The sequence below is a fragment of the Thunnus thynnus genome, chromosome 11 (genome assembly GCF_963924715.1).
Source record: "Thunnus thynnus chromosome 11, fThuThy2.1, whole genome shotgun sequence".
Taxonomy (NCBI): Eukaryota; Metazoa; Chordata; class Actinopteri; order Scombriformes; family Scombridae; genus Thunnus; species Thunnus thynnus.
In genome coordinates, this window is record NC_089527.1 from 21,680,611 (window position 1) to 21,702,021 (window position 21,411).

General features: G+C 41.3%; 1 protein-coding gene across 5 annotated transcripts in view; it reads left to right on the plus strand.

Annotated features, from left to right (window-relative positions):
- Positions 1 to 21,411, plus strand: part of myo16 (myosin XVI) — a 108,580-nt gene that overhangs the window by 68,576 nt on the left and 18,593 nt on the right. For all 5 annotated transcript variants that reach the window (XR_010930636.1, XM_067603777.1, XM_067603778.1 and 2 more), the window contains exons 21-30: positions 135 to 207; positions 3,079 to 3,231; positions 4,034 to 4,234; positions 5,689 to 5,764; positions 7,295 to 7,491; positions 8,552 to 8,632; positions 10,429 to 10,634; positions 18,941 to 19,043; positions 19,768 to 19,864; positions 19,954 to 20,227. Coding sequence is in view for 4 of the 5 variants with exons in the window: in XM_067603777.1 (XP_067459878.1) it covers positions 135 to 207; positions 3,079 to 3,231; positions 4,034 to 4,234; positions 5,689 to 5,764; positions 7,295 to 7,491; positions 8,552 to 8,632; positions 10,429 to 10,634; positions 18,941 to 19,043; positions 19,768 to 19,864; positions 19,954 to 20,227 (1,461 nt within the window). In the remaining variant the exon portion in view is untranslated. The remainder of the gene's footprint in view (positions 1 to 134; positions 208 to 3,078; positions 3,232 to 4,033; positions 4,235 to 5,688; positions 5,765 to 7,294; positions 7,492 to 8,551; positions 8,633 to 10,428; positions 10,635 to 18,940; positions 19,044 to 19,767; positions 19,865 to 19,953; positions 20,228 to 21,411) is intronic.

A 21,411-nucleotide genomic window follows, 5' to 3' on the forward strand; every position in this document is an offset into this window, starting at 1 on the left:
GCACTCACACACACACCACACAAACATGATAATTCTTGTCAGAGTGACGCAAGCAAGCAAACAAGTTCTCATGTTATTCTGAAGTAAAAGTGGTGTAATAATAAATATGTTTTCCATCTGTAACTTTCTTCCAGTGACCCTGCCTTAGAAATAGCAATCTTGGACGTCTTTGGGTTTGAAGAATTTCAGAGGAATGGATTTGAGCAGGTGGGCAGTGCTAACTTGTTCAATTTTAGTCTCTCTAAAAAAAAAATACACATCAATGTTGTTCTCCTCTCTCTTTTCTCGTAAACACCCTTTCAAACAAATGTCTCCTATTTAAGCCAATTGCAGTTATAATATTCCCTGATTAACATCACTGGTTTACAAGGCCGTCCTGAGCTATAGAAATCTCTCTGAATACTGTGTGGTGTTGTAGTTTTAAACAGAACTTAATCAGATTGGTAAAATATGTGAGACGGTTATCTACTTTAGCCCAAATATTTCAGTCTGTAGTCGTAATGAATGAGGTGAGGTTTGTGGCTGACTGTGGCGTGACTTTCAGTTATCCTCAAATGAACTGACGGCTGACACAATGACAGCTTCTTTGCCTCGACCAGTGTGCGTATGTGTGTCCGTGTAGGTGGGAATGTTATTTTTTTACAATATGACATTACAATACATTACAGTTGTAATTACAGTAATTCATCATTGATTCTCAATTCAAAATCAGATCTCGATCAAGTGAAGCTGCTCCCAACTGTTTCTATTTTTGTAACGTTAACATTCTCAAGGCTGCATTGTTCTCATTGTTGCATAAAACTGTCAGCAGCAGTGGCAGTTTCTTTCAGTGTTTTGGTCAGACAGTAACTTGGATCAAGATCAGTTAGCTGCCAGTTATGTTTATTATTCAGCAGTCCGGCTAAAGACCAATAGTTCCTTTTTCTTGGAGAGGTTATTAAATTCTGCATCCAACACTTGCCTTTGTCAAAGATGAGACTGATGGATGTAGTTTTTACTCTTCCACAGCATCATACAGCAGCTATTCATCACTACACTGTGCACCAATGTAGCTTATTTAGTGAGGAGAAACATTATGACTTTATTAAAAACCAAGAATCAGTTTTTTCTCAGAATCTTGGTTCCCTTTTTTTTTTTTTTTTGTCAGTGTGAATGTGCAACTGTATGTGTTACTGCATGTGATTTTGCACACGTGTGTGTGTGTGTATGTGGATGTATTGGTGGTAGTTTTCATTAAGTCAGCGTGTCCGTGTGTGTGATTGCATTGCATAGTGTACAGAGTACAATATGTGCAGCTCTATGTAGCTCACCTGTTATGGGCTATAAATCTGCCACGTGCCCATCAAGCATGCACTGTTAATAGACTACTCCATTGTAAGACCAGCAGGGATCAGTGAGACAAGTCTGTATATCACTCTGTGTATGTGTGTGTGTGTGTGTGTGTGTGTGTCTTAGGGTGTAATTCACAGTGCTCAAGAGACTAAGTGCTTATTCCTGCTACTGTGTGCGTATGTCTGCTATTGTGCCCGTGTGCGACTTCGGTGTTCGTGTGTATGTGGCACTAAGATGTCAGTGGCCATATGCTTACTGTGGGTGTTCTCTAATCCAAGTGGAAATAGTGGATTGCGTGACCTTTCCTCTTGAGGTCACGGAGAGTCCAAGAGCAAGTGCCAGAGAAGGGAGGAGGGGGGGTGTTTGGTAAGAAAATGAAAACAAAAGTGAAACTATCTCTGGTAGACAGAGGCAGTACAGGCCTCTTTCTCTCAGACATATTCTCCATTGTTGCTGCCGGCTGCCTATTGATATGAGCCACACACGTTACCTGCCACCCACAAACGAGACAAGAGGAGGAGCAAGTTCTGGATAAACAAACATGATGATCTCTACGGTACATTTTCACATCAGTGACAAACAAACCCTCACACTCTGACATGTTTGTACACACACAAGACACGCTCCACATGCGCAGCGTGATCAGGGTCATTAGTGCTTGTTAATTAGAGCTGTGTTTGTCGGGGGTGTGTTGTACCTGCTCAGCACTTTGCTAATGAGCTAACTCAATCAACCACCTGCTGGGACTAAGCCTTTAATAGAGTAGACTAGCTTGAAGACAAAGAATAGACAAACACTGATGAAAGAAAAACAGGACTGTAGTCGCTCGCACCACAGAACAGCACACCTCTAGATCAGCACTTCTCAATCAGCGGGCTGTGAGCCAAATGTGGGTCATGACACTGTTCTGAGAGGATCACATGACAGCGCCCAAAGAGGAAAAACTCTGTTATGATTTTCACACATCCAGCAAATGAACATACAGATACATATTGTAGAGAACATTACCCTGAAGCTCAGGGCTGCAGGGTTTCCTATTAAAGGGCTGTTTTTGTATTAACATAAATGTTTTCACTTTATTCTTATTTTTGAGCTACTGGCATTATCACCAAATCTACAAGATTGTGTTTTTTATCAGATTGCTTTCATCTTGTCTTGCTTAGTCTGGCAACTGCTTTCATTTTTTTTTTTTTTTTTTTTTTTGGTCGTACCACTTTTGGGTTCAGGTGAAGTTTAAGCAGGCCTGCTCCCGCTGTCCCACGTCGTTCCACTTCATCTTCTACGTTCCCTCTCAATACATCAATGTGACAAGTCATACTTGAGTCTCCCCTCCAGAGCTCAGCACAAACACTCCAGACAAAGATATTTGTTCGACTCCTCCCCGCGCTGTGAGTGATTGGTTAACTGCTGGGTGAGGAAGAGTTCATGTGTCTGAGCAGGAAAACATTGTCTATACACCAGACAGGCCCCGCTGTTTACACCATGCATGAGGTGTCTCCTGTAGACAGTTTTCAAGATTTCAGGGTCAGGTTTGTAGTATGAATAGTCATTAATGCCCCATTGACTCTCCTGTTCCACAGCAGGTTGGGTTTGAGATTGTATTTGTGCGTCTTTTTGTTTTTTTTGCTTTGAAACAAACATTCAACACTGTGTTTCTGAGGAACTTCACCGTGTGCAATGAAGTGTGTGTTCGCAAGTTGACGTGTGCGTCTTAAGTGTGTGTTGTGTGTGTTGTGTGCATTCCAGCTGTGCAGGAACATGACCAATGAGCGGCTGCGGCAGTACGTCTCTGAGGTTCTGTTCCAGCAGGAGCAGGCTGAGTGTCTGCAGGAGGGCATCACCTTGGAGACCCCATGCTCCCCCAGCAACCAGCCAGCTGTTCTGGACTTCTTTTTTCAGGTTCTGTAAATTACTGGTTTACACTAGTCCAATTCAGTTTGGTCTCTGATTATCTATAATTGTTCAATTTATTGGAAAGTGAGACATTTGGCAAAAATGCAAAATGTAAAGCAAGGGCCAGCAATGAGGCTTAACCATTGACCATTTTTTTTCAGCACTGAAGCTATGAAAACTGCCTGATGTGTTTTTAATGTTTTGTTTGTTTTTGTTCATTCAAGAATAAAATTGATTTATAAAACAGTTTATTGCCATTAATAAGTGAACACTCTAACTCTAACAGAGTTACAGCAGCTTATATTAATGCTAATTTGGCAAAATCTCCTAAGTTTATGATGTTACAAGATCGTATTTATTGGAATTGGCCTTGTCTTTACATTGTTGTGTACTCTAGATTCATAAAGAGTAATGTAAAAGATGTAAAGATTGGTTGTATAAAAAATAAAACCCAAACTAGAATATGTCTGATCGTCCTGGTAGCCCAGGGGTTAAGATGCATACCACGTAATTGCAATGTGTCCCCAGTTTGTTTGTGGCCTGTGACCTTTCTTGAATGTTACCCTTCTTTCTTTCGACCCATGTCTCCTGTGTGTCTCTACCTCCTCTATCAATACAGGCTGAAATGCTAAAGAATCTAAAACAAAGGAATATGATTCAAGCTATTTGCTGTGAGAGGGACAACTCTACCCTAGGGGGATCAATAAAAGTGCTACAAGGAAATAATTTATTACTATTATTATCAAGGATGCTTTGTAAACATGACTGACATAAATAACATGGGAACACTGTTTGTGTCCCCCTATAGAAGCCTCAGGGACTGCTGTGTGTGTTAGATGAGGAGAGCCAGAGCCTGCGGCCAGCAGAGCAGACACTATACAAGAGACTGTCAGCTCAGCTTGACTCCAACCCGACTCACGGCCTCTCTCTCACCACCAAGGATGGCAACGGAAACCCCCCACCCAAAGATCAAGGCCCAGCTTTCACTGTCAGCCACTATGCCGGACAGGTGTGTTTGATCTGCAACAAAATGTACTGTATATATATGTATGTATGTATGTATGTAGGGCTGGGCAATATAACATGAAATCAGTGGGCCTCTATTAATTCATTATAGCGAACAATAAACACAAAATCCTGGATTATGACTCTAAGTAGTAACATCTGTTAAACATATTCCCCTTTTTAATCATTTGTTTGCTAAAACAGCAAGTAAGTAAAAATAGGCTATAACACATTTTTGGCTGCTGTTCCCTTCATATAAAGTGGCAGCTGTGTAATGACTGCTGCATCTGAGTGTGCAGCTTTCTGTCATTATGTCTCTCTTAGACATGTGCTTGTCATTTTCTATAACATGGTTGTGTTTCAGGTGATGGAACAAATTCCTTATGTTTCCTCTCACAGCTGCAAAAGTAATACAGGCAGTATTTATTTATCTTAGTTTTTTTTTTCCTGTGTTGTATTTACTAAAGTTAGTGTTTGCCCACATGACTGACACTTACTCTTTTTCTGTGCCAGCTCATCTGCAACCATAAACCTAGCTGCAATTTCTCTACCATATGAGTTGTTTCCATTATCTGGATTAGAAAGGGCACTCATGGTTATTTGCATTGCTTAGGTGGAACCGTGCCCACTTAACTTTCTCTGCTGGGAACACATACACACACAAAAAAAACACGCTAACTGACAGTGATTAGTTGTTTGTACTTGAGGCAAGATGTTGTGCACTCAAGTGCATTAAATGGGAAGACTACATGACAGCTTTTCTGAAGAAATTTGTTTTTCAACCATACAATAAATAAGATGTTATTCTTGCTGTAAGATACTCAAACATTTGTATGTATATACAGTATATAGAAGATAAAGCAGTATGTCTGCTACATGCCCCTTCTTCAGTAAGTGATGAAATACTGTTTCAGGCTTTATGTTTTCCTGCAGAAGAGTGGGATTGACATGACTCATACAATCTCCCCTCAGGCTTTTAATAAGTCCGGAAACATTATTTCAACTGAAAAAGTCAACTCATCATCTGTCCTTTTCAGCATATTTGTGGTTCAGTACAGTCATTTTTGGCCATATATATATTTGAATTGGTGATTCATTGAACATGTGGGACACATACAAGTTGACTCTCCACATTTTCAAGAGAAGACTCATTGTTACCGGCCACAGCAGCCACTGATTTTCCTAATTCTGTCAAAACATATTGGTATGGATAACCTAATAGGAAATGGCTAAAGGGTGGAAGAAATAGCTTTGGCAACTGGTCTATGGACTACCCACCACATTACATATATAAATAATTTTTATGCTATCATATCCTATATCCAAATGAGCTCCAGTCAGTCTCACATACATTATACAATTATATATTGCTATATTCATAAATATTTTATGCTGCATATACTGCATAATTAAATGTACTGTGTAAGTATTTAAGTGTATGATTTGTTTTTCCATCAGATTTCATATGACCTCACAGGATCACTCACAAGAAACAAGGACTCCCTTCCTCAGAATATCTTGTTTACTATGAAGTGTAAGTACCCAATGAATAACGCATATGAGCACATTGTGGCGTCAAAGCACATTTGATCACAAAGATGCCCTCTTGTCTAAACTAACAGCAGACAAAACCACTCTTTCTTTAAGTGTGGTTGTGTTGGCATGTGTGTGTTTCGTCGCATATGCAGCAGACAGCACCGTCTGTGTGTATATTGTCTATTAAGGTGCCAGATGTGGGGTGTTGTGGTTAGAAGGACACAAGCAGTCGTTGTGTGACTGCCAGGGTAGCTTTGCGTCCAGCAGCCTAATTGCTATAATTTCCATGATGAGGCTAATCTTCTAAAGGCTAGCCCTTCACTCACACTTGGCTGTTGTTCCTTCGTCTGACCAAGTTGATGCGTTGCTGCCTTTCAACGCTAACACTTAGCAGGCATTCAGAGTGAAAACAGCACTGCGTTAAAACAACGCAGGGGGCTGCGTTGGTGGGGGTGTGTTGTTTAAAGAACCAGTGAGACATGAAATACAAACCAGGAAATCCAGCTTGAGTAACAGATACATGCATTTAAAGCCTAATCGGATGCCAAAAACACTGCTCAGTGGTTTATAATACTCAGAGAAGATTTTACAACTCTGTGAAGTCATCACAGTTGCAATTTTCGCCATGACAATTGCAAGGGTAACTGTAGAAACACGGCGTTCACGTTAAAATGTAAGCTACCAATAATGTGCGCTTGCATGATTGGCCAATGCAGTGCTTTGCAGGATGGCATTGCAGCAAAAGTTGAACCCATCTTTATTTTTTTGCCAAGGCACCCTGCGTTTTATCCTCCGTGTTGGCACCCCTGCTTCACTGCCGGACTATCCCCATTAAAATGAATGAGATGGCTGTTATTTTTCACACAGGGCTAATGTCAGTCTATAAGTGGCCTTACACATGTACAATGTGGTTTCTCCTTATCGATGTTATCCCCTCCCCACTTTAAGTTTAAGCCTTTAAACTTATAGGAGGTCAAGGTATCTGAGGAAGTCTAAAGTCAAGTGGTGGCTATGATTGTTTTAAATGAAAAGATAATTACGCTTGGCGCTGTGTGTAATTAAATCCTTAAATGAGTCTAGAACTCGTGTTTGTTTTTCTTTGCTTAGTACGCCTACCTGCCATCATCCTTTCCCCTCTCTTTCTCTCTCTGTCTTTCTCTCTCTCTCTCTCTCTCTTTCTCTCAGCCTTTCAAATGAGAGCCACACGCCCACATTCACACACATGTTGTTTGGCTTTCTGAATGAGCTCATTGTTGTTTTGTACTGCTCCACGTGTTGTCGAGTGACATGGTCCACTGACTGATTGTTTACATGGATCCTAACTTTATGCCTACTCCCCACCCTTTGATTCTGCTTTTCTTGTTTTCACCCTTCTCTCTATTCTTTCTTTCATTCTTTCTTTCCTTGTTTTCACCCTTCTCTCTATTCTTTCCCACCCCTCCTTATTCTCCACCGCCCCCTTATTTCCACCAATGCTGTTGCTTCTTTTCACCCTAATTTTCCTCCCTATGTGCTTTGTGTCCGGCAGCCAGTGAGAGTGTGTTACTGCAGCAGCTCTTCCAGTCCAAGCTGACTCAGACTGGTTCTCTGGTGCCAGCAGCACAGGGCCGTGTCGGGCTGAGGGGGCCTAAAGCTGCTTTGTTGCTCCACAGGATGCCATCAGCCTCTCTTGTCACTGCCAGTACTGTCCCCCAGCAGCCCCGGAGATACCATGACCTTACCAAGGTACAGTGCACTGTTTGCAGTGTGGTGACTGCAGTACTTTCTTGAGCCACAAATGAAGTATTCCTGTTGTTGCACTGTAGCTGCTCAAAAATATTTGAGTATGAAAGGATGTTTCTTGCTTTGTTAATACTCTGGCCATTAGATGTATTTTAATCACTTGGCCATCAGAGCTGAGGCAAACACAGGCTCAAAAAGGTACATTGCTAATGCTACCATTGATCACACTGCTAAGAATCAATAAGTTGAAGGAACACAGTCAGAAACTGACACAATCAGTGAGAAGCTTTTTGTTCCAGCTGGGCATCTGACTGCTGTACCATCAATGGAAAAACAGGGATTGTATTTAAAAAAAACCCCCAAAAACCCAGTCTATTTTAAGCTATTTCCCACCATGGTGCTATATATAAACCTCTGGGAATTGGATTTGTTTGTATGGCCCTGCAAAGACATAGAAACTCCACAAACATGCAGACTTATCTGTGATTATACACTTTTCCCATGACATTTGATCATAACAACAACAAAAAAAATCACACACTTGATGACATTTTCTATATACCCTGTTTCCTTATTTAGTCTGTCCTCTCCCTGTCTTTGTCTCCATTGTATCTGCTTTAATGTTTTGGAAAGCGTATTGTACTGGTGCACGTGTGTGACTGTGCTGGTTGTGTAACCTCCTGGGGGGTCCTGCCTGCTGTCTCTGTGGCTCATTAGCCATCTAGAGCAGAGAGTTACATAAGAACCCCTTCAGCTCCCCAATCTGTCCCAGCAGCCTTTTACGGTAACATTAGGTAATATTTGAAGTACAACACTGGGTATAAGACAATGAATAAGACAATCTAAGACAATAAATGCCATAAAGTGTATGGAACAGAATAAGGGAGGCAGGGACAGGGATTTATAGTATCATGTTTTGATCTTTTGTCAAAACATCACAGCCTAATTTGATGATAATATGTGATGATTATATTGTAATGATTTCATAATCCTCTGTGGCCACTTAAAGTAAGCTAGAGCTGTCTAATATTTTTTTTCTATTATTATCTCTTTCCATTGTCAGATCTTGAAGAAGAAAGGCTCAAGCTCCTTCCTCCAACGGCTTGAGCGGTGTGGGCCCATCACAGTGTCTGTCCAGCTGAGGGTGAGAACCATTCCCCTCCACCCACCACACTTTTGTAGTTTTTGCAAGACAGGGTCAGCTCAAATTCTAGAGTAGGTTTCTGAGTCATTAATGAGCAGGGAGAGTCAGTGGTTAGCACTTGTGCCTCAGAGCAAAAAATTCAGTATTCTTTCTGTGTTGAGTTTGCATGTCCTTTGCATCATGGGTTTTCTCCCACGCTAGTTTCCTCAGTCCACAGTCTAAAGGCGTGCAGTTCAGATGATTGGACTCTAGATTGCCTGTAGGTGTAAATGTGGTTGTGAATGAATTTGTCTGTCTGCGTGTCTTAGCCCTGTAATGGACTAGCGTCCAGCCCACAATGTTTCCGGCCTCTTGCCCAGTGCCTGCTGCGACAGGCTTCAGTTCCTTCTCACTCTGCACTGTATAAGCAATTTGGAAAATTAATTTTAGAGTTGAGTGAAGAATCTCAGTCCTTTTGCAAATGGAAAAAAAATTAAAATAATAAAGCTGCAAATTAACAAATATCAAACATAACAACATTGAACAATTAAGTTGGAAAACCAGCCTTTTCTTTTCTCTTTTGTACTGATGTAAATTCCCTTAAATTGTGATAAGAGCAACACTTTCCAGCATTTATTTTTGCCTTTGTCATAAGTATCTACTGTAGCACTTGTACAACAACCCTCAATTGTTATGGGAAAGTCAATATACACTTTTTTTGATAACAATCAAACAAAGTTGGTTAATTTTACCTTTATTTTCCTGAATGTCTGTTCCCTACTTTAAGTATATACAAGCATCTGGATCAGATCTCAAATCAATGAAGGGATTTGTTAATGAAACTGTATGTTATGTGTGAATTGAGTCCTCACTCATTCTTCACAGTTTATGCATCCTCACACACCCATTCCCTCAGAATAGTCCTCATATCACTAAAAAATATTCTCACTCATACACAAAGCACAACCTTTGCAACGATGAAGGCCTAAGACCTATTAAGGATAGGGAACTGTGATTTCATAACTATATAAAGCAACTATAATACTCAGTTAGGGGAGCGTAGTTCAGTGTCTGCTGGTGATGCAAAGAGGCTGAAATGCGGCTCAGAGAAGTAGTGACTTTGCTTTGAATGAAGCCAGTGTGTTGCACAATCAGAGTTGTGGGCTTGTGGTCGACTAGTCCCCCGGGGAATGGCAGGGAAGGAGAGAGTGGGCTGAAGAATGATGCTGTACCAAGCCAAGCATGAAGTCCTCCACATGAATGAATGAACAATGGACAACAACCACTGTGTGAGGTGCGCATGCAGTTTGCGAGCATGCATGTGCATATTTGGTGGGAGGACGGCAATGTGAATGCCGTCAGTGACGTTCAAAGATGAGGGGTGAGGTGTTGAGAATTGTAGGGTATGCAGAGCATAGACTGACGTCAGTCCGAGGAGTGGCGAAAACACAGATGTAAGTGTTTACGTGGATGTGTGTGTTTGTGTGATCTTGGATGCATTGGAAGCATCTGTGACTTCAGGGCTTGAAGAAAAAACTCTCTCACACACACAGACCACTTTGTCAGAAACACAACTTGATCTCACTCCATTCACTGTTGCTCGGAAATCAAATCGTAACACCAAAAGGAAGAAGCCAGAGAGCCCTTTCTGCTCTTCTATACTACTGTACATAGAAGCAAGAACAGCCACACGGCTCTTCCAAGCCAAACACCAACAACAGTTGTTATTCAGAACACAACATGTTGCTCATTTTGTTATCATTTTAAAAGTACCAGCGGGTGCCTTTGACTGTCTCCTCTCCTTTTCCCTCTAACAGAACTCGCTGTCAGAGGTGATCAGTAAGCTGCAGGCTTGCACTCCCCACTTTGTGGAGTGTGTGCGCCCCAACGCCAGTGGTCAGCCAGACAGTTTTGACAGCTTCCATGTGTCTACCCAGCTGCAGTACATCGGGGTGCTTGAGATGGTGCGCATGATCCGTTATGGATACCCTGTACGCCTGTCCTTCCCAGGCTTCCTCAGCAGGTTAGTGTCAGAACATGTTACATAATTAAGAGCGCTGCCACTGTTTTAACCCATCTTCTGAAGTTATTGTTCTACCTCAGTATGCTGATTTCACTCATTACACAGACTGTTCTTTTCTTTCAGCTTCTTCCTTAAGGGAAATGTCTTAAAGATGATGGATTGCTCTTCTTCCTCCCCTCTCTGTCTCTTCCTCTCAGTTCAGTTGTTCAGATACATTACACTCCCAGCAGGTCACTGTGATCTCTGTCACATGACAGCACGAGCAGGTCAAAGTAAGCTAAAAGCTTGACAGCGTATGCCTTCTCTACGTCTGCAAATGAATGCAAGGGCATGTACTGTAGGGATCAGGCGCTCACATGCAGACTGACACATCAGCATTGACAAGTCACAGCAACTCTCATTGTTAGAAGCACAAAATGACCTTGAATAGCTTTTTTAGAGTACGGTGGGAGTCCACTGCGGCTGATGAATGCTACTATCACATTTCCCATGTCAGCTCGACACACACACATTAACCAGTCAGTTGTGTGTAAGGTCTCTATGCCCCACACTTGAATGTTCGCCATTATTACACCTCTTTTCTTAACTTTTTCACTGCAGTATGGCCCTTGCTTTCTGGCAAAGAGGTAGATCACTGTTCATTTCTCAAATTGCTCCTTGGCTCTGTCACAAACTTGTTTTTCCCCTGTTTTGTTGAAAAGCAGGGAGTTGTATGTGTTTCTTTCACACAACCTCTTTGCCATTTTTTTCAATATTACTCTCCATCCCTTACTCTGTGTCTGTTTATTTCAATTCTTTCTCTTCCTATTCTTCTGAATCTGAGAACCAGTAGAGTAGTGAGAGTATTTAGCTCTAAGTCTGTCTCTCTTTCTCTCTGTTTTGCTTTCTCTCTCTCAGTTCCTTTCTTTCTCCCATCCTCTGTTTCTGGACCTCGCTCTCTCTCTTTTTGAGGATAAAAGGATTAACATGAACATTCCTGCCAGATAATAAGAGAGGACAAAGCTGATCACATGACCCACCCCCAAAAGTTTCCACTACCCCGCTGTAAACATCACATCATAATGGTGTTTCTTTTTTTTTTTTGAGGTCCATCCAATTCAGGGCACAAACACACACACACATACACACACAGCTCCTTACATAGTTTTGAGTGTGACCTCTAAGAACAATCTCCTGTCCTAGACTTTACAGTAATTAAGAGAAAATAGGATGAATCAAAATTCTGTACTCTAAGTCTATAGCAAGAAGGGTTGTCAAAATTATGCCAACAGCAATGGAGCCTTTTAATGCTATAGAAAAACAAAGGCTCACACTTTTATTTGGTAAACTTAAGAGTCTCCCGTCAAGGGTCTTAAATTAATTTTCTAGTTGACTGGTAAGTAACACTTCATCAGCAAAAGGATGCTCTTAAGAAGAGAAAGGAGCTACCCAAGCACTGTAGAATATTGTGCAAATGGTTGAGGTGTGCTGCATCTGTTGTAGGTACAGTCTGACATGTAATATTTTTTTTAATACGTTTTAAGAATAAGTTTTTTTTATAAGTGCAGTTGTCACTCAGATAATAGGTTTTCATGAGGGATGTGAACTAAACCTGAACGGGAAATTGAATCTGGAGAGCAAGGCCCATGTCAAACAATGAAGTGAATCCAATAAAGATCGTAGTATAGTCCGTCTATAAGATGCTGCCAGCTTCTTTGTGTTTTTCATTGCTATACCTTGTAGAGCCAGCACTCTCATTGTTCAAGCTGTAATTGAAATTCCTGGTGAGTGAATGCTGTTTGTTAAGCCACATGTGTGTGAGTATGTGAGCGAGGTTGTCAGTGATAGACAGCCATGTGGCATATGATAATCTCTGTTAGCAATGGGTCTGGCCAGCAGATAACTAACTATCACAAGGGCCAGCTGGTTGTCAGGAGGGGGGAACATAATCGTTGCTGGTCTGGGCATAAACAACAGTTTGCAAGGGCAATAGTGTGTGTGTTTTCAGTGCGTTGGTCAGACATAGGTTATGGTGATTATGATTGTAGTATCACTCTTTATCCCATAGTAAAGTTATTTTTTTACATCATGCATAGATAGAGCTTATTGTCAGTAGAAGAGATGATGAGATGATGAAAATGAAGCGTCACCTCTGTTGTCCTTACAAGCTGGGTTTGCTCAGCTGAACTGGAGGACCTCACATTTATTGGCAAACATATTTATTATTTATTTATCAGCACATGATGGGTATGCTCCCACATATTTCTGAAATTAACTAGATTGTAGGCAGGCGGGCAGGAAATAAGGGGAGAGAGAGGGGTATGACATGCAACAAAGGTCCCCGGTTGGAATCCAACAATGGGCGTTGTGGGTGTATGTTTTGTGCGGGACATAAATTCACTGACTTCCACTCATCTCCCTCCTGATGCACAGCACTTCACATGCACTACAGAGGTAGATTTTGATTTTAAAAATGATAGCACCCCAGAGGTGTTCAGAATCTGAAGCCAACATCAGGTAACATTTCAGTGATATTATACAGAGGCTGATATTCAGTATATGGGCAGAGAAAACAATCATTTTTACAAGCAAAGAAGAAACCTGCTCCAGCTGGTGAAGTGGATGGGTGCATCAGAGTCCATCATGAGAACCTCTTTGATGCATTCCTGCATGGCAGCTGTCTCTGGGGAGGGAGTAGAGATGACCTAGAGATTGGCAATTGCCAGGGAAGAGATCTACTGTATTATTAAACAGACCAAGGGGCGGTGAGATGGTTGCTCGCTCCTTTAAGAACACTTCCTGTGGATTTTTACACTGAGATGTAATATTAAACACATTGACAGGCTGTGATTGAGCAACACACTGTTGATAATCTCAGGTGTAGACTTGTGGCATGTTAGCTGACACATAGGCCTCAACTCTTTCAATTTACCAGCTGTCTACTCTATGTTGGGATTGTGGAGAGCGAGCCACAAATACCTCAAAACCAAAGGGAACTCAAAATCAGCTGACAGCTATCAAAAGTGCAGACAGTGATTTATTTTATATGAATTTTATATGTAAGAAATTCCCCACATTTCACGGCACAAGGAATGTCAAGCTGGTTACCTGCCACTCTGAACCCATGAGAGCGATATACAGGTGCATCGGATTCCTTTGAGAGATCTTAGCAGACGGCATCACATGGGATACAGGTGAGGTAAACGAGGGATCATCACTGCCGGGTCTGATCTTTGGCTGGATGCTTAGTACAGTTAGAAAGTTATTTGCAGCACCACAGTAAAGACAGTATCTCTTTCATACTGTATGTGCTCCTGCCTGAGCAGCTGTGCCATTCCAATCTGAATAGACTCCACATGCAAGAGATTACTGGCAAAGAAGAGTGCACTGATGTCCAAAGGTAGGGTCTCTTTGTTTGTCAGTGAGTCTATTGTCAACATTTCCAGCCACATTTTCTTCCAGATCTTCCAGCTCTTCCTGAGAAATCAGGAGATCCACTAGCACATATAAGAGTAAAGATACTCCGAAAAACGTTAAAAACCAACATTAGGCACAGGTAGAGGTGGCAGGGAAACAACAACCAATAAATACCAGGTGTGCCAGCTCATTGTTCAGTTGCATCAATAATGTCACAGGTCTAAACTGTGAGATTCAACAAAAACAATACATATTAACACCCCACACTTACAACATCATGTAAACAACCTCAGTTCTTGGAGAAACCACCACCATGCCTCTTGTCCTGAGAAGCTACTCGTTTTGTCTTTTCTGCAGTACCTGATGGTAAATATTGGAAAAGGGAGGTAGCACTCCATCCATGATCTGACGCTAATATTGGGAACTTAATGGTGTACTCAGCAACTGTATTACTGCATTGTTGGAAAGAATACAGATTTACAGTTCTGTAACTGGATGATCGCTAAGTCAGACAGGAAGATGCTTATTGTTCCTATAAAGGGTGAAGAAAAGAGTTCTGGGCTGTGTCTGAAATCACTCCCTATTTACTAGACAGTGTGCTATATTTACTCTCAGACATTTTATTTTAGTGTCTGAATTCTGGGTATGTAAATTTATTCACAGTAAATATGCTCTCAAAAATTCCACAATGGAACAAAAAGGTGGTGTCAATGTCATGTACACTAAAGTAAGTGAAAGTTTATTTGTATAGCACCTTTCACAGATAAAAAAAAATCACAAACTGCTTTACATTCATGAAAAACACACTATTAAAGGTAATGTTAAAAATAGAGACGACAACAAACAGCACAGGGCTGACAAGTTAAAATCACAGCTTTTTCACAGCATTACTCCTGTGTAAAAATCCCACGATGCAATACATTGCATTTCATAGATGCAAAAATTACATTTATGTGAAACTACACCTGTCAGTGATGAAGAAAATTATGATGATTTGTAGGTTTTTTTAAATCTGAATTTATTGCTCACTATTGAGTAAACTATTGAGTGTTGATCAAGTATTTTCAGACACAGCCCTGGTTTACGTGATATAACGCCATTAGCAGGCTCCTCCATCTCCAGCCCCTGCACCAACCTAATATTGACCAGTCTCTCCACTGAACACAGAGAAAAAAACAAATGTCAACTCTCCCATTAAGCTCCTGGTTCGACAGTAAACAAGTACAACCTTAAGAGTGTTACTGGAATTACTATCTAATATAATTACTGAATTTCAAATGGCCTTCAAATTCCCTTACATACCTTGTTACTGAAAGTTATCAAATTACTGTTGTTTTACTCAGTAATGTCTGACTGCACATCACTGGTATGTGTGCATTGTGTACGTGTGTTTGTTGTGTTTTGTGTTCGTACAAATGAACCTTTTTTATGTGCCTTTGTCTGACATGCGTCCCTGTTCTGCGGTTTATACTTTAAGGCCATGCTTAATTTAAGAGGCTGCCACTCACAAAGACACCAGTCAGCCCAGCCCAAGTGCCATTCATATCTCTCCCCTCCAATGCATTCAACACAGACATGGCCAATGAATGAACACAGCCTTGGCCAAGTACGGAGCTGCTGCAGAGTGGGGGTGGTCTACATTGCTGTCTTCACAGAGCTCGTTCTCACTCTGTTTCTTATTAGCCCGTTTTAAACAGAGATCCTGCAATATTGTCATAAAGAAGCCTTATTATGCAGATTTTGCTATTTTACACTGAACCAAACAAAGCCGGCATAATGGCGCCCCGTGTGTGATTTTAGATGGCATGCCGGTGTTCTGGAATCAGAGGCGTGATGTGTAACACAACAGTGTCGGCGTCTAGTGTTGACTGTCCCGTCATGACGGCTCCCTTTTACATATTGATTTGGCAATGTGACCACCTCCGCTGCCAGCTTAACGATGGAACAACAATGCACCCCCACCCCTCCCCACCACCACCACCACCACCACCATTCCGTGTTCATACATTTTATACAGAACAGCGAGGCGGAATAACAGTGCAACATTCCCGTCTTGAACAGGCTGTATAAAAAGGGCTAATGTTTCCTCACATCTTGTCCTTTGAAGTGCCATTTCTCTTTCTCTGTCATCTCCCTGCCTCTTTTTTCGTCATTTCTTCATTTCAGTCTCTTCATTTCGGTCTTTATCTTCCCTTTTTTTCTCTGGCTCCGGCTCTCAAGGCACACTATCTCAATTTTGTTAAGTTTATTTTCTCTTTCCATTTGTCACTCTTTCAAAACAGGCTCCGACCCTTGACTAATCAAAATGACAGGCCAATAAATCATCCATTAATCTTGAGGTTGCTATATTCTCATGAACACAAACACACAGATGTGTGCACACAACCACACACTTGCACACTGGAACCACGCAGGCCACTTCACTAAGTCATAGAGGCCGCGTGAAGCGAATTACATTAGTGTCCTGGTAACCAGAGTGATTTATGAGGAAATCTCTTTTACTGTTGCTTTTATTTGTCTTTTATGATACACTACGTGTTTTGTGGCCAGGTTTATTTTCTGACAATATGTAAGGTCAAATACTATCACTTGAACCTTGTTCCTGTAAATCCCAGCCCTCTTTGTGTGTCGCTGTTCTGAAGTGGATTAGAAAGAGATATCAGTATTCACAGAGCATGCCACAAATGCAACTTTTTAACATATGGGTCATGTTTTTTACATGGCTTATTCCAAGTGGGTCCTCATTACCTTCCACTGGTGGATAAACACACACATTTGAAGGTTATTAAGTTACCTACAGAATAATATCCATCATTTCTGACTGAATTTTTGTCAGGTGTTTGTTTGTCTCATGGATAAAAGCAGCTTGAGACAGGAAGTGAGTGGTTCAAATTCCAGCTGCATCATCTTTACTACCTTTGTGATGCTCAATAACAGTGGTCACTGATGGCCCTTTGGTCACACAGAGCAGCGTTAGCACTCTGTAGCCTTCCATTTAAACTCTTATCAAAGAGGTTATTTCACTTCTTTGACTCCACATGAAGCCCCCTTGGGTCTTGTAAAAGTGGGGACCATCGATGGTTTTCGTATCCTCATAGGAGAGGTCATGGGTTTACACAGTTCCTTTGTGTTTTATGGGCCCAGGGGGGCAGCGTGTGCTGCCTGCAGGACTGGTATTTCCATACAGAGAGAGGGTTAGGGAGAGTTCAGACAGACCCCACTCCTGCAAATCAAACACATCCCACATTTATGTTCACTCACTTACTCACTATTGACAACACAAGTGGTTTATGTTTCCAGCCATCTGCTTGTTACATTTGCCTCATCAGACGTGTGACATCATCAGCTGGCTCTGCCTCTCATTGATAAGAGACAGAGCACAGCTAGACCACACCAACTGAAAGAAATGTTGTTTTTGTGTATTTTCTTGGCCGATATTGATATTTAATTCAGAAATTTGCATGTCTAACATATCTCTTAAGGCTCTATTTACAGTGACAATGTGGTTCGACAGTATGAGCTTATCAATTGTCACTGATGTTGAGAAATCCCAGGAATTCCAGGAAAAGAGTATTAGTGATCATAGGAAATCCGTCTACTCTAGGTCCTCGCACTGTGTATGCTGGCTCACTGTAACACTGTCATGACTTACTGGGACACTTGAATAGAATGAAGCTATTGTTAATGTAATTAGTAACACCTGAGCTTTGTGTGTTTTTCCTACTATAAGTAGTCAAACTGTCTGCTGTGAAAAAGGCCTTTTGTATTCACTGAACACTGAAGAACTCTACCTCTATCTTAATTTAAATAATGATTTTATTAAGGCTACAACTAGCAATTATTTTCATAATTATTTTTCATTTATCGATTAATTTACCAATAATTGTAACAAGGAAAAGCACTAAATTATCACATTTGAGAACCTGAAACCAGCACATTTTGGCATTTTCACTTAAAAATTACTAAAATGATTATTTGATTATCCAAATAGTGATTCATTTTCTGTTGATTGACTAATCATTGCAGCTCTACATTTTTTATAGTAGCATACTTGTTGTCATAGCTACTCAACTATGAAATTTTGATTTTTCTTGTACAATATCAGTATAATAATGTAGGGACTATTAGTCTGTGATCTACAGTAATCCGCAGGCACACCCACATTATGATCACCACACCCAGTGTGGTGATGTGGACCAGAGCAAATGGGGAATTCTGTGACTGCTGAATTGAATACACACCGCTGTAAAGATGCTGACCAATGACACCTTAACCTTTTTTATGCTATTTCATTGCCATGAAACCAGAAAACATATTTTTTTAATTGCATCTACACAAAGTTGACTACGTTCACTTGTTCTTCAGTACATTTATGTTTACACTGTGACTGCAGAGTTTTCCATGAGCAGTTGAAGAGTTAAGGTCTTAAAAATGTCCTTTGGGAGTAAAAGCTTATGGGGAGAATGTTTTGTTTTGTTTTTATTCCAGTCACATTTCCTAAACTGCTCCAAGGGTTAAAACTGGCAAGTTTCCATTCATCAGGCAGCTTCTGTGACCCTTACACTAAAAACATAAAACATCTTCATTTGTGTACATGTAAATAGTTGTATATATCTGTCTGTGAATTTGGTATCAACTTTGCCCACTATCCCTTTTTTTCCCCCACCATCCCAAGCACAAACAAACCACTGTCTCCATCCAGCTGACCATCCATGGCAACAGTTGCCCAGGGCAACACCAATAGGAACAGATGCTGTTTGGCTGGTCTGCTCTATGACCCCCTTGACCTTTGAACCCATTGTATTTGAAAAGAGGGGGTGTGACAAGATGTCTCGTCTAAATTTTTAAGTACAGCACTTTGAGATCTTTTGTCCCAGCTAATGTTATATGTTTTTCTCTGTGTGTCTCAGATATAAAGACCTTGTGGTCCCAACTTTGGGAGACAAGAAGAAATTGTCAGCAGAGGAGAGATGTCGCTCAGTTCTGCAACAGTCCAAACTCCAGGGATGGCAGGTGTGTGTGTGTGTGTATGTGTGTGTGTCTTTTTCTGTCTCCATCAATAACAAAAGATTTGCCAAATGACTTAATCCCTGGCCCTCTATTTGAATGATCCCTTGGAATCTTTGACAACTCGTTCCAGCTGTCCCACCTCATCATCATTCTTCTCACACGCACACACACACAACAGTATGGACCCCCCCCCCCCCCCTGTGTCCTGTCTGCCAGACTGCTGTTGTGTCTGAGTGTGTGACCTTATAGGTCACATCAGCTCCCGCTTCACACATGCATACGCACTCCTCCACAATGCCCTGCACACACTTTTTCATACAGCCCTGAATTACGCACACAGACACACACTCTTACAAGTAACATGTGTTGGAATGAATAGTGTCTGTCTGTGAAAGTATGTCGCCCCCTTGGTTCTGTGCACCTGGTATAGAGTGACCTCTTTCACCCCCCAAATGCTCCCTAAATCCAGGAAGTGAATGCAGTGTCAATATGCAAACACACACCCTGCCCACACTCCACACCCGCCCATCATCATACATCATTGCTACATCACTGCTCTCCCATCTCTCAACTAGCAAGTCACACTCTTCAGAGATTTCCAACAGAAAACAGCCTCACAGAGTCTGCTGGCTACTCCCTGAAGTTGATGATGATGATGACATTGCAGTGTATAACAATTCCTTTGCATATATGTTTGACCAGATTATTTATGTTGTTGTGTGTGTAGATGGGCAGCAGTAAAGTGTTTCTCAGATACTGGCAGGCAGACCAGCTCAACGACCGCTGCTACCAGCTTCATAAAAAGATCATCACCTGTCAGAAAGGTAATATCCAAAATAACAAACCGATAAGCCCAGTTGTTCTTTTAGGTTTCATCTGACTTTCTCTGCTCTTTCTCCTCCTCGTGTCTCAGTGGTACGCGGCTGGCTGGCCAGGCGGCGCGTTCATCGCAGGCTGACGTCGCAGCAGAAGGAAGAGTGCAGTGTGCAGCATTTCCTGCAGGGGGCAGAGGACATGGGGCTGCGAACCTACGACCAGTTGGTCATCCAAAATGCATCAGACATTGCGCGAGAGAGTGACCGACTGCGCTGCCATGGCAACACCCTTCTCAACACCCTTGGCAGCAGCCCACCACTTGGTGAGAGGCCTGAGCCGGTGGGAAAGGAGGAGGATCAACCTGTCAGGAGGTAACACCTGCACATACATGTGCCTTCAGCCAGTTCAGAGGGCAAAAATTCATGATCAAATATTAAAGCTATGTACTGTATATATGCAATTATTTATTTTTTTCCCCAATTGCTATTTGTATTTGTAACGTTATTTGTCCCCGTTCATTTCATCAAAAAGTTTGTGTTGTTTGAATGATAGACCTCCACTGTGCTGCTGATCGCTCCACACAAAATCAGCCAATCAAGGCCGTAGTCTCAGTAAAATGGGGCTTTTATTACGCTCTACAATATAATTCAAAATACTAAATGTGATTAACTCATAGTGACTGTAGCATTATTTAGCCTGGAAAATAACAAATAATCTGCAGTTACTGTCATTCACGGGATTTATAACTGTATGAAAGAATCATTTGCCTTTATAAATAAGTGCATGTTCATTCATGTGTATGTGTGGTTCTGCATGTGTGTGTCTATGACTGCGCAGCATGTGTTTCATGATTAATGATGTCATTGTATACCCTGTTCTCTGTAGGCTTTTAATTGAAACTTTCATGATTAATAGTCAGATAATTATCTGATTGTATTAGTATTGTGTTGCACCTATAGAACGCTATCCTTATCTGTGTCTCATCTCAGACTAATATTACATACTGTATCATGCCAGGAGAAAATGGAATAACCCTGGAGGGCTGAGTTAGGAGGGATAAAAAAAGGTCATAAGAAGCAATTTAGAGGTAAAAGAGCCACATTTTGAAAAGTTGCTTTCCTACTTTTTGAAAAACAATGGCCTTTTTTATGGTATTGCCTTTTTGTACACAAAAAGGAAACATTTCAGTCGAAACATTTCTTGCCTTAGTATATCATTTTAATGAGCAGTGGCCACAAATGAAACACAAAAATTTGAAACATCACAACAGTGCACTGACCGCAGCAGCAATTTTTAATGCTTTTTGATAACATTTGGATAAAGCAATACATGTTGAAAAATAAAAAAGAAACATACACACACATGATTTCCGTGTCCTCCATGTGTCCTTGTGCATGTAACATCTGCTGCTGGGACAGGAGACAAGCGCACGGGGAAGCTTCTAACAGGAGGAGGGGTGTCAGTAGGCGGGATGGGAGAGGAGTCATGGTGGCTGTTTAGCAGAAGCGATTATACACACTTACACACACATGCACACATTCACTCAAACACACCT